The sequence below is a fragment of the Etheostoma spectabile genome, unplaced genomic scaffold (genome assembly GCF_008692095.1).
Source record: "Etheostoma spectabile isolate EspeVRDwgs_2016 unplaced genomic scaffold, UIUC_Espe_1.0 scaffold00001368, whole genome shotgun sequence".
NCBI classification, from domain to species: domain Eukaryota; kingdom Metazoa; phylum Chordata; class Actinopteri; order Perciformes; family Percidae; genus Etheostoma; species Etheostoma spectabile.
In genome coordinates, this window is record NW_022602740.1 from 12848 (window position 1) to 26784 (window position 13937).

At 39.7% G+C, this 13937-nt stretch overlaps 1 protein-coding gene across 2 annotated transcripts; it reads right to left on the reverse strand.

The window, feature by feature from the left end:
* Positions 1 to 1632: 1632 nt before the first annotated feature.
* LOC116674974 (sulfate transporter) lies at positions 1633 to 9726 on the reverse strand. Of its 2 annotated transcripts, none has more exons than XM_032507124.1 (5): positions 9610 to 9726; positions 7221 to 7846; positions 6245 to 6535; positions 5480 to 5928; positions 1633 to 3702 (listed from the first exon to the last, which is right to left on the reverse strand). In XM_032507124.1, the coding sequence occupies exons 2-5, from the start codon at positions 7830 to 7832 to the stop codon at positions 2868 to 2870; spliced, it is 2187 nt and encodes a 728-aa protein (XP_032363015.1). In that variant the 5' UTR covers positions 7833 to 7846; positions 9610 to 9726; the 3' UTR covers positions 1633 to 2867. The 2 variants fall into 2 exon arrangements, with proteins under 2 accessions (XP_032363015.1, XP_032363016.1); XM_032507125.1 differs by lacking the exon at positions 9610 to 9726 and adding an exon at positions 9398 to 9535.
* Positions 9727 to 13937: the final 4211 nt, after the last annotated feature.

Genomic DNA, 13937 nt, shown 5'->3' on the forward strand with positions numbered 1-13937 from the left:
GTTTTGCACATTTTAGGCAATAATATTGCGTGTGACCAATCAAAACAGCGTTGCTCGAGGTCAAAAACCACACGGTACATTTGAACTAAAAACACAATTGCATAATCATGTAGCCAACTCTGAGCATTCCTGTATTACAAAAATAGAAACAAATGGACCTCCATAATTTAAATAACAATGTATTTAAGAATACATTGGCTTGTACTTTGATAAGTCAATCTCTTACACACAAAGAAATGTGCTGATTTGAGGTCTGACTGGCACAATTCAACATTACATTTAACAAAATCAACTCCAGACTGTTTTGGTGTAAATTTCACACAGCATTCTCTGCAAGAAACCGTTCTTTAACTCAAACTTTGCCCCCATTCGTCACATGACAATTGTGTATTTACCAAGCTGTCATAACAGTAATGTTGTCACTCTCAGCAAACATGGATTGTAGACTATCTTTTGATCATGATCTTTTGTTTTCACGTAAAAACCAACCAATCAAATACAAATTGGAAATCTTGAGTGAACGGTGCTCTCTAGAAGAAAAATAATCCTTAAGTTGTCCAGTTTTAACAGTATAAGGTGACCTGATATTAAAACATTCACGGTAGGCCTGCACGATTTGGGCATAAAATATGAATCACAATTTTTTTTAGCTTAGAATAGATATCACAATTCTCTGCCACGATTTTTCTCTCTCTAAATGTAATGTTAATTGCACGCATGAACCCTGACAAAACAAAACAAATTGGCAGTACCAAACAAAGATTTTTTTTTTTGGCACCTTGGGCACATTGCTCATCCCCACAAGCCTGTAGACATAGAGGCCTCAATGACGAGAAGGGAGAGCATGAGAGCGTGGGAGCGCTTTAAACCTATTTCATACAGTCTGTATTTAAAACTTACAGAAGAAAGTAGTAGCGTTTGTGATGCCGTCTGCTAGTAAAATGAAATCAAAATCAAAGGGATTTTAAAATTTAAATTGAACAGGGTGAATCAAGATCAATTTTTCTAACAATCGTGCATACCTAATTCACAATATATATATATATTTGTACGATGTAGGCACGGTATAGGAATCCCTAAAGGCACCTCGGTTTTTAATACGTAAAAGCTGCAAAATGGGAAATAGACAGAAATTCTACTGGTGTTATTGTGCTCGACAAACTGTGATTTCTGTTTTATGGCTTTGTTAACTCAAGTCTTTCACACGGTACAAATAAATCTATCCCTTGGTTATCACTGTTTAAGAAAAAAAAAACGCATAATGGACTACTGCAGTACATTCATTCAAACTGTATACATTCATTTAAGAGGACAACCTTTCAAATGATTAATTGTAAATCCAAAAAATAAACCAAAACATTTCTCAATGACAGACCTTTTTCCTCATTCTACAACAGACATAATCTGCCCAGAGAAATCATATTACATTATAATTCCCACGTTTTCCGCGTTCCAATGTATGAACAGGGGCTACACGATAATTATGTATAATTTTAAAAAGTATGGTCTTTGCTTTAGCAGAATTAAAAACTATGACACATGATTATTAAAAATGCACTGTTATACAGTAGATTTATAAACCAACTGCTATTGTGCCTCTACATTAGATGTACATTTTCAATTCATGGGTCAGTGGTGTATGTAGTATTGGTATGTAATTGTTCATGAACTAATTTAGTAGGATGTCTGTGAGCAAAATTTTCTTTATTGCACAAAGTGAGGTACAGATGTAGCCCATTGTGAAGTTTTGACGTATCGTAATCAGTCCTTCCACGATTTTTCAATGTCGCAATCGCAACAATTTACGCAAATTCAACCAGTCACCATGAATTTGGTGCGACTTGTAATTTTGACAAATCACTGCAACTTTTCTGCAAATTTGACCAATAACTGGAGTTCTCTGCAACTCCAACCAATCCCAGCAGTCCCACGTGCCATAATTTGCATCAGTATGTGACTATGAGAGCCACTGACCAAGCGGGAGTGAAATATGTGTGACTCAAAGATCTCACATTTACCAACAAAACGTACAGCAAAACAAGTCTGACCGTCCTGCCAACCTGTATACATTTTAACATTAATGTACGCTGTAATGTCTTTTTTTTAACTCTAAAGTTGCTGAAAGCGACTGCTGTTTCAATGCCGTTGGCTCTCTGCAGTGGGGCTACTACTCAGTTCCTCAACACACACACAAACACACACACACGGTGGATGCAGGTACGACCGGAGATGAGACGTACACGATGACCTAAATTGAGCACGGCTACGCTTGTTGTTGTAAGTGCAATGATAAGTTAAAGTACAATAAGCGCTTTAGGGTTGCCATATGAATGTGTCCCAGGCCACGATAGGAAATTAACTAACACAGAAAAGATCAGCAAGCCACTGACACATACAGTATGTTCAAATTTGATTAATTCAATAAATTATTGTTTTTGTCTTAAATCCACCTTCCATTTTCATATTTTACCAACATTTGCAGCATCCAACCTTTTTGGTAACTTTTTTTTTGCAATTTTCACTGTCTCTCACAACTTCATTGCAACTAAAATACAAACTTTTACATTTTAAACATTTAAAAATGCTTTGACTATGTAACTACTGAAAACAGAATTAAATAAAGAATTGTCTGCCGCAATTATGTAGCATTGACGGTCTGGCAGGTTCAGGCAAGCTTACTAGGAAATTGTGCTACTATTATGCTTAAAGTCGGCATTTTTCACTTTGGTTGGTTGAAGTGTATTTGAGCAAGTCTGGCAGTGCAGATTGGCTCTTAAAACAGGTCAGGTAGGTGCAGGTATTTCAAGGCACATTCTTGGATTATGTGAGATTGACGACTGCATGAATGCAGATTGTTTTTTTTTTTTTTAGCATTTTCTGTCATAATCTCTGTTAGGTGAGAGGCTTTGGACGTAGTAGACGGCGTCTGCAATGGTAAAGAACATCATTTTGTTTTCTCCTCCATCACATCCTTTTTTGACTGGGTAGTATCCCCCTCTTTCCAGTGAGTCCTGCACTGAGATATTACACTGGGCCAGGACAACCTTGATCCCAAGTTCTTCATAATCTTTGAAGACCTCTTTCAGAGCATTCACTCCAGCAGTATCTAGAAACAAGATGGCGCTGCAGTCGATCACCAAGCTGTGTAAGCTACGGGAAGATTTATTGTTGAGCATTGAGGTTACAGTCGCACCAGCTTCAAACCCATCCTCTTTACCGGCACCCTCCAAATCCCTTGAATTTTTATTTGGGACTCGTGCAACGTCTCCCTGCTGTTTGTTCTTCCTCTTGAACTTCATAAGCCGGGTTTTCTCCTTCACAGGATCAAGCCCTGCACACCTGTAGAGAGATTTTTTGAACAATCTCTGGTTGGCGTAATAGATTGGAGCCTCGTATCTAAAAACAGCTACTCCGGGATGTGTCCAAAGGCCGTGGTAAGACGACAGGTCCTCATAATGCTCCCTAGTTGTGGCCCGGCCAAGCTCCAGTACCTGGGCTCGCTGGGTTCGGCCCAGGACGCACAGGGCTGACACCAAAACCCCCACAAGCAGACCTAGCTCTGTGTTGACCAGCGCCGAGGTTGCCATTGTGATCAGCCAGATAGAGGTATCGATGCGGTTGACACGCCACATGCTGGGAATGTCGGTAAACTTTTGTAAAGCTCCGCGAAGGTTAACCAGGATGATGACTGCTAATACACATCTGGGCAGGAGAAGGGAGAGAGACAGGGCAAAGGTTAGGAGCGTCACTCAGTGGCATTCATGGTGGAAAGCAATTAGTCAGTTGTCCAGAGAGTTAAAGCTTGAGGTTGCAAGTTGTCACTTTACATTTGCAATATAAAAACTTAAAATTGACACAGTATTGGACTTCTTTTAACTTTAAGACTTTGAAATTGCTTGTAATCTTTTACCATTCAAACTGTCAGACAGAATCAGCTCAAGAAACCAAAAAGCTACACAAATGGAGAGAGATAGAGGACTATAAAAGAGATGAGAAACAACATAATCAGGCCTCAGCAGATGACATAATTGATGACGACGTTCCATATTCCATATCATTACTGAAGCAGCAACTGTGTCTGTGAGGGTGTTTTGTGTATGGGTGTGTAAATAAATAAATAGATAGATAGATATAATAGAACACACCAGCAATAGCAATAATAAACCACAAACAATACACTGATCAAGGCATCTTCCCATTTACATGTAGTTGGCAATGTATTCTTTCCTTTCCTAATTCATATGTCTAATCCTTGCTTCTCTTTACTTCAATCTTTTGTAATATTACAATGTTAAAGGAAAGCATTTTTGAAAATATATCTATATTTGATTTGAATTAGCACAGCTTCAGTAGAACGAGCAGAGTCAGCATCAACCCTGAACTACCGGTTATCTGTATTTTGCTAAGTCTACTCTTGAAACAAACGTATTGAATCCTTATACAAACTGGAACATTGGAATGTAAAGTTTTTATTTTAAGAGTCAACCAGGGCACAAAAATTGAATGTTGTCTGTTTGCTTATTACCAAAATGTGCATAGCTCTTTACCACGTGGTTGGTAATGTCCGCTATATAATGATTTTCCTCAGCGTGCGTTTTACAGATTAGAGATACTGTCTCTGGCGTGAGAATCTTACACTAGCTACTAACAACAACCTGTTTGTTAAAGAGCAAAACTACTGGAGTGAGTCCAGCAGGTACAGCTGCCCTAGACAGCTTTTTCCAGAAAAAGCTACTACTTGTAGTAGTTTGGAGGTCTAAGGCCGGCTACACACTATCTGATGTTGGACCGTCGCACAAAACCACTTTTTCTTAAATTAAATTACTATCGGCATTGATGTCAAAACCAGAGACTTTTAAAACATGTAATCTATTAATATGTATTTGTGTCAAAATGACTAATATCTTTTCCTATTCTATTTTGCCTGGAAACGCATCCAAAGCACTCGCATGTCACGTGAAAAACAGGCGTTAGTTCCATTTCTAGCATTCACACGTTTTCGGCGTGGCTCGTGAGACGTGGGTCACGCAGACAGTGTGTAAGCCACAAAGCTGACACGCTAATGCAACGGCTTACAATTCTCAAAGTTGTTATTGTTATTTAAATAAACCAACAGCCCATTTACCCATTTTTCAGAGTTTGAATCTGTCGGCGCTATGTCCCGAGATAGCCCTCCCCGTACGTCACCTAGCAACACCAGCGATGCAGCCAGCGTGTAGCCGGCTTAAGACATTCATGGTTTCCCGTCTCAGTTACTCTGGCCTAATTGTGCCTAGCTGATTTTTCTTATTTTATTACTCAAATTCTGTGATTGTATGTTTACGTCTTGACATGGTTTCAACCGTGACCTTAATTGAAAATGTTAGTAATGTGAAAATATCACTATCTTGAAGCTGAGTTTAATTCATTATTCCATTAATACGAGCAAGCGGGTTGTCATTCCAGAAATAACAACTAACTAACTATGTGGTATGCTTACTTTTGAAGGGAGTAGAAGAGCGGTGCGATAACCAACAGCACCAGAAGCAGGACAAGGGCGCTGACCAGCCCAGATATCTGCGTCTGGCACCCTGTTGACTCCTTGACGAGGGTCTTAGTCAGCGCAGCGCTGGTGGTGAAGCAGTGGAAGAACGATGGCAGGATGTTGCAGAAGCCAATGGCGTACAACTCCTGGTTGGCGTCCACTGTGTAGCCGTGCTTCTTGGCAAACATCTCCGACAGTGAGACGGTGATGGCAAACCCCACGATGGCAATGGAGAAGGCATCAACAGCAACGCTGGGGATCAGAGTCCACATCGGCAGCTGGGGAGGGAGGAAGCCAGTGGGGATATCACCAGCCACCCCCGACCCGTAGTCGGTGTCGAAGCGGCCAAAGTGAGAAGCCACTGTTGCAATTACCACCACAAAGAGCTCGAAGGGAATGGGAGCCTGGGTAAGGAAAAGAAAAAAACAATTTTTTTTTTTTTTTTTTTCTGAGGGTGTCAAGGAAAGACAATGCTGAAGAGGTCAGAGGATTTTGTCCTGTGTATGGTATATATAGACATTTCAAAAGCAGAAAAGAATGAACCAGGTTAGTTAGTGCTCTCTCACTGAACCAGTTCCACTTCAAATTTAAATTACTATTCTCTGATCACTATACTGTATATAGTTGTGACTGGAGAACAAATGGAACAGGAACCTCTGATTATAATCTTGGTCAGCGAGGACTATCTGAAATAAACTAATCTGCACTTTGTCTGTTTACCTTAAGCTTGGCTTTGAATCGATTGTTGAGCTCTTTGGTAGGTATCAGTATCAGCAAACACACCAAACTGGTCACCAGGTCACAAATGTTGGTGTTGCTCAGGTTGGTGAGCAGGCTGTACCAGGTCTTGAACAGGGTGAACCAGCCCTGAGGCCTGGGGATCCTCAGGCCTAGAAGGTACTTGAACTGGGATGTGAGAATGGTCAGGGAGGCTCCTGTAGCGAAGCCACTGAGAAGGGAGTTGGAAAGGTAGACTGAGACAAAGCCCACCTGGAAAATACCCATTAGCACCTGAGAGAAAGAGATAAGCAGAAGTAAGGGGCCTGGTTCCGAACTACAGGCAAGAAATTGATGTTAGCGTTGGATGCACTGGCATCTTTATATTTATAAGGCAGTATTAGGACTTCCTCCTCCTTTTCTAAACACTTATATCTGTCTGCAGAGACACATCACCTGCGCTCACAGGATCTGGTTTTATTGACAGTCCCTAAAGCATGCACTGACTTTGGCAAAAAGGCTTTTTTATTTTGCAGCCCCATCTGCATGGAATCAGCTTCAGAATGAACTCCAGTTGGTCTCATTTTATTCTTTTAAAGGCTTGTTAAAGGACCTTGCAGAAGGGCAGTCTGTATGCCACTGTTTTTAAATTGATTTAGGACCCAGGTTTTTATGATGACATAGTTGTTTGAATATGAGTGAAAGTGTGTTTATGTATTTACATGTAAGTGTCTCTGTCTATTTGAAACGTGCTGCTGCCACTTGCCAGGACACTCTTGTAAAAGATATTTTTAATCTCAAGGAGTTTTTTTTATCCTGGTTAAATAAAGGTTTGAATGAATGAATGATGTCTAAAGAAATATTTGCAAAACGACACTTGAGATATTATTGTCTTCAAGCATTTCCAATATCATTAACAGATGACAGCCATGTGATGCTGTTTTTCTATCCAGTGCATGAGATCGCCCTCCTCACTTACCTGGTAAACTCCAGCAGTAAAGGTAACTGTAGCTCCCACTGTGATTGCATAGCAGCTTCTGTCACATCCCACCCCAACGCTGCCATTCCCCTGGTCAGCCAGCAAGACGGTGCCATTGTTACTATTGAGGATGACACTTTCTGGGAGGTATCCTGCCAAAGCTAATTCTCTATCCACAACCTGACCTACAAGCAGGCAGAGCACTCCAAAAATCCCCACTGAGATGTGTCTAGAAGTGCCTAGGAGGGAATATATGATGGATGCAAAGAAAGAAGTATAGAGACCATATATGGGGTCCTGACTAGCCAACAAGGAGTAGGCTATGGACTGAGGGACCAACAGGATTCCGACAATCAGTCCTGACATGACATCGCCCAGCAGCCATTCCCTGAGCTGGTAGCGTGGCAGCCATTTCAGAATCGGGACGAAGCCCAATAATTTGGATTTAGCTTTCTTTGGGGTGCACGAGCAGTGTTTCTTCAGACAATGTGACACAACAGATTGCCAGCTTTTGGGCATTTCTTCTCCCACTCTTTCCAGAATGAGAGGCTGCTGCTGGTCGCTCTGAGCTCCATCTTCTGCTGTTGTACAGCAATCATCACCATGAGTCATGATAGAGCTCTTATCTGTGGGGATTTAAAGGAAAAGAGTCCAGTTTAGCCAAATAGTCAAAACAACTTTATCTGAAAACAGCTGATTACAACCTGCAAACAATTATGGACTTCAACAAAAATATTTCACAACTCATCTATACTGTTGAGTATATTTCAAAATTTGCCCCTCACACCAATGACAACTAGGGTTGCACGATATGAGGAAATTATGCAAAAATTTTGAATATTGCGATAACAATATTATGTGCGATAAATAAATACACAAATAGTGTACTCAGTTCTGCCTTTCAAAACAAATCAAAAGGAACTAATTTCCAACATTCTTTTGAAATAAATATAAAAAGGCACCACAAAAAAAGAATGACAGTTCTAAACTCAAAAATCTTTGAGTGTCTCTGAGATATGTCGCAGCCTTTCACGATGGCTCTATTGTGTCAGTATATATCGCAATGACAATTTAAAAAAAAACCAACAACAACGGTATATCGTACAGCCCTAATAACGACGACGTATGAAACTTCAGAAGAAGTGTCAAATGAAGGGGAGAAGTGCTAGTAAATTTCAATGGGGTTGGCCTGACTGCATGTTTCTGAAATTTTGCCGAGGCCAAAAAGTTTCACTCCTGTTGATGTTACATCACTATACCAATGTGACACCACCACTTTTATGTACAATTGAGCTCATGCTTCTAGTGACCCTCAGACAAAAAAACACACACACCTTACTGACAATCACCAGTACTGCTGTCTACCAAAGTGAGGACAAAGTAAGCAGGAAGTAAACTGACCGTAACAACCATAAAATATGATGTTCTTCTATGATATAGCCTTGACCCAATTAAGGTCATTATGTAAACAGGCTTAAACTGCTTAGTCACTGCATCTTTAGTGAATTTAGCATATCTTTTCATCTTAGTTTTTCATACTTTGATATTTTGATTTCCCACATTTCTTTATAAGCAAATGCATGCAGTATCTCGCATTTTGGTCACTTTAGGAGGTCAAATATCTAAAAGTCTAGTTTAATACGGGGTCTAATTGGATTGAAAAGTAAGTTTTTGTTACAGGTCTCGTGTACTGCCGTTTAAACACCGAACATATGGTGTGAAAAATAACCCTAGCCGATGCACTTGTGGAAACTCAACTTAAAACTGAAAGTAACTAGAAAAGCTGGAGAAAGAATGCCCCAGTTGATCATGTGTTAAGCTAGACAGATTTAAATGACATATTTCCATAACGTGCTTAACTTTACTGGTATAATCACGCACGGTAGGCCTGCGATTCATTTACATAACGGCGAGTTTAAACGTAACGTTAGTCCTGTTTTAACACATCATGGCCCTTGTACGCGACTTGACGTTACTATTTCGCTCGCTGCAAGCTTCATTTAACGGTAAAGCATCCTCTACATGATAGCGTTAATAGGATTACACTGACTTGTTTTGTTTCCTAAGAGAAGTTACGTGTAACGCGGCGTTAGTCACAATGGGATTACCGGGGTCGCGTCTAAAAGCTGTTTAAATGCGTCTGACATTCTCGTTACTAACAGTTTTAGGTTACTTACGACAACGTCCGTTCAACGCAGTCTGACTAGCTATGTAACGCTAACTCAGTCCAGGAACTGCCAGCGTTGCCTTGGCAGAGCTATGAATGGGCACCATTGTAAACAAGTTGTTAACGTGGACACCAGGTGAAACTTTAGCGAAGTAACGTTGACATAAATCCGCTCTTCCACGGGGTAGAAAAGCATTGCTGTTAATGTGTAAAGTAACTGACCTGAGCTCCAGCAACTCGCGGTTTACCAAATTAATTTAAAAAAGTTGATTCCAGACAGCCGAGTGTCATTCCGCCTCTAATTCATTTCACACTATAGCTCCTTACGTGATGACGTTGTTTAACGTCACATGACCTGCCGAGACAAAGATGGTCTATGTGAGAAGATGCTTCACCTTGTAGCAAAATTTGACATTACTTAAAAAAATGAAACAAAAATTAAGGAAAAATACAACAGAACCATTGGCAAAGCAAGGTACTTTTTAGGGTTATTATAGTAAGATAGCAAGGAGGTTTACTTCAGATAAGTAAGCATTTATTCTGTAACATCCTGGTACAAACTTTCCAGAAACACGCACACACACAATTTAAAACATTCTTCTTTTTTTGTGATCATTTTGTTGTTGTTGTTTTTTGTATGTATTTAAACAAACAATTGCAAACGATACACTGAGACAATTTAAAACCTTCTTGAAATGTCCTTGAACAGTATGCAAATTTGTGTTTCTTATAATAGCAGAATACCAAGGTAAGCCAATCGGAAGCAAAATAAGGCCGAGTAGGGTGGGACGTGCCTTTGCCATCCTAAAAAACACATATTTGAAAACAGAATGCTTTTCATGTCTATGACTGGCTGAATCAATACCCCAAACCCTGAATTCTTACAATCCAACACATTATTGTAAAATAGAAATACTGTAACAAACCAGAAGTATCTAAAATATAGTGTAGTGTCAGTCAAAGTTAACCAACACACTGTAAAAAATTATTTCCCCTTTTTGTTGACTCAACTTCTGTTTTTGTGTCCAGTCAACTTTCAACTTAAAACTTTTCAATATTGTTGTTGAGATAACACGCATAACTGTGTTTTGCTCTGAAATTCTAATATACAGATGACACAACTGAGCTATTTTTGTCGTCTCAAAATGAAGTTGAAGTTCACTCTCTGGTTCAGCTCGCGACGTCATTTTGCACATGCGCAGACCACATTAGTCAACCTGTCTTCCAGAGCGGCAGATCAAAGCGTTAACGGATCTCTCCTCTATCGAAGGACCGAGCGTATTCACTTTTGGCGTAAGTAAACTTTTTCCACTGTCAAGCTAATATTTCAGTATAATTTTGAGTTTTGTCTTTACTAAGTGAAAGTTGTAACAAAATACTGTGAACTGAGCATACACACCTACAATATAACGTGCAAGCCCTTATTTCAAAAACTAAAGGGATATGTTAGCCGTAGGCGCGCGAAATTAACGAACACTTTTTACATTAACTAGCTAACGCTAGCTAACTAGTAGTAGCTAGCTATGTAATGACCAGCTAGCGTTATGTGGAGAAATTCTATACTTTCCTTCAACTAAAATGCAAGTAACAAACTAAACCTCTGAATGTAGCTAGCTAAGTTAGCTAGCCCAAATGTTGACATGCTATGTAACGCTAGCTGGTTTGACAATCCTAGCAAGCTCCATGATACCGACTAGCGTTAGGTCATGATGAGACGGACTTAGTTTAAAAACTACCCATACATATAATGGCTTGCTATATAGTGAAATGTATACGGTGCAAGTATGAACAAGGACGACAGCTTCGTCGGCATTGAATTTTCTTGCACTGCATCTATGTTGTGAATTCCTCACGTACGCTACGAGACTGTGTAGGTTACAGTGGGTGTAATTACGGTTACGTTAGTTACGTAGGAAAGTTACGTAAGAAATACCCGCGACGCCTTGCGTTAACGGCGGTCACCCGTTCAGAAGTCCGAAACGATGTAAGTTTGTGCTCTATATTTAGCTATTGTTGTAGCAGATTAAGCTGTTTCTGTGTTGTTTCATTCAGCAATGAGTACTTAATGTTAACCATTTTACCCTGTGATGTGGAGCTGCTAGTTTATCTGTATTTTTCTAGCTTGCTAACTTCCCACTGTACATCACACATGTTACTGGCTAGTGTGTGATACGTTTTCAGGACTTTAATCCTTACTGTGATGGAGAGGATTATCATTTTACTTGCACAGTGTGATAACTGTACATTTTAATTCAATGGGCAGTTGTAGCACAGAAATAATAAACTAACAACAAGTTACCTCACGTGTGCGAGTGTGTGTGTGCGCGCGTGTGTGTGTGTGTAAAAAAAGATGTAGGCCTTGTAAACTAGGGAAAGGGTTGACTATTGCATTATTTTTGAGTAACATCAAATAGCCTTCCAACATAGGGCTTAGTCCTATTACATTTCCTGAAATAACAAGCTTGTCGAACAACACATCAATGCTATTTGTTTGTATTTTAAGCCACGCTAATGCAGTATTTTTGTCTCTTTCTTCAGAAACAACAGGTTAGTGTATTATTAAAGTGACTTGTATTACATTCTTCCTTTGATTATATTCTGCTTGTATATTAATATTTTGTCTCCATGTTTTTTATTCAGATTGAAGCAGAATTCTGGCGGATTGTCTCCATGAACCTGAAGCAGCCATTTTTGGACCGCCTAGATGAGTTTGTCCCTAAGTTCCTGCGTCTTTACAGACAGAGACTGCAGAGTGTCAAGGAACTTCAGCTTTTGATGAGTCTCTAGATGATGAGTAAGTAATAGTTTCCGTTTCAGTAGTTTGACTGTCCTTTTAGGAAAAGTCTGTTCATTGACAGCCACATTTGGTAACACTTTTGAGCATGTTTTCAGATTATTAAGTACAGGTGCCTACAATACACATAGGAAGATCATAGCCACAACAAAGTATATTGCTAAAAAGATTGGTATGTGTATCTCCCTAACAACATTAGAACATAAACAGGGCATGATGACATTGTCAGATTAAGAAATTATTTAATCTGAAGTATGACTTTGAACTTCAAATATTGCCTTCATCAAAATAGCCACCTTTTTCAGTAGTTACAGCCCTAGCACAATGGAAAAAGTGACAGCTAGAAAGGTATTCTATGCATGCAAAAAGTGTCTATTTTGCAACCCAGTATTTTAATGGGAAGCATCTTTCATGATCAAGCGCAACAACGGTTAAGGAGCAGTATGAAAAGCCAAATATCCACGCAGGGAGGTTGGTTTGGGGGTGGATGGGTCAAACAACAACAGGACTTTCACCCGGAGACCGCGGATCATGTCCCGGCGTGTGACGTGTCCTTTCCCCTTTCTTCTTTTCCTAAACCCAACCATCACGTTGTCATGCGTCTCCCAGTGACGTTTCATTTCCCGTTGTTGCGTCCCCCAAAGACTGCGGATCAAGTCCGCGCACACAAAAGAAACAAGATAAACGTTCCCTGTACACGAATCAACAGATAAAAAATAACTTGACCATTTCACGAACTGCCGTGAGGCCGTGTTGTATTTGATGAAGGCAACATTGAAGTACAAAGTCATGATCAAAATCATTATTTCTAACTCTGACAATAGCTTCATGTCCTGTATATATTCTATATGACTAATCTCATGGATGTTTTTGTTCAAAAATTCAAGGTGATCCCACACTTTTAAAAGGTAGAGTAGATTTTTTACTTCTGTAGCACTGATGTCTTTTCTGTCTGTATCCCTCTTCTATTGTCTGTGCCTTGGGTTGCATCTCCTTATGTCTTTTAAATTGTCTAGCCAGTAAAAAAAGGCTTTTTAAATATATTTGACGAAGAGTGCATTGGATTTCCCTTTTTTTCTACATGTAATGTATTTGAATTTCTTTTTTTTACATTTACATTAGTTTGCATCAGATTTTTTATACACAAGTTTGCAATGCATCTTGAATTTTCATTGAAATCTATTCTTATTACTTTGTTGTGTTTTTAGCCACCCAAAGAGAGTGAGGCAGTGAAATGAACGAACATCGGAATCTTGGTGGTCACAGAGGAGGATCCTCAACGCCCTGTCCCCAAGGAGATGATGGATATTGCACTGATTCTGGAGGAGCATATTGTTCTTCAAGACCTGAAGGATGTGCCCAACGCATTCGCCCTGCTGATGGGTCTTCTCTATGCCTTCAACATCCACCACCCAAAAGGACTCAAGTACATGTTAGAGGTAATACAAAAGGTAATAATGAACATTGGTGGAGATACTTGCTCTACAAGAGTTAATGGACTCCGGAACAAGCTCATGTCCAAGAGCCTGTGAAACTAAATGATTGTTGATCGCATTGTAAGTTCTGGAAAGCACACAGTTATGTATGTGCGGACTAGGTAGTCCAGATAGTTTTCCCTATCTCTCAAAGGTGTTTGATTCTGAAATGGATTATACAGTCCTGGTTGTTTTTATATTCCTCAAAAGTGCCACCTGTTATTTTGCCTACGTGGTTTTCATGGTGTTACTGTTCCTTTATTTTAAGTGTGCCTTTTAAG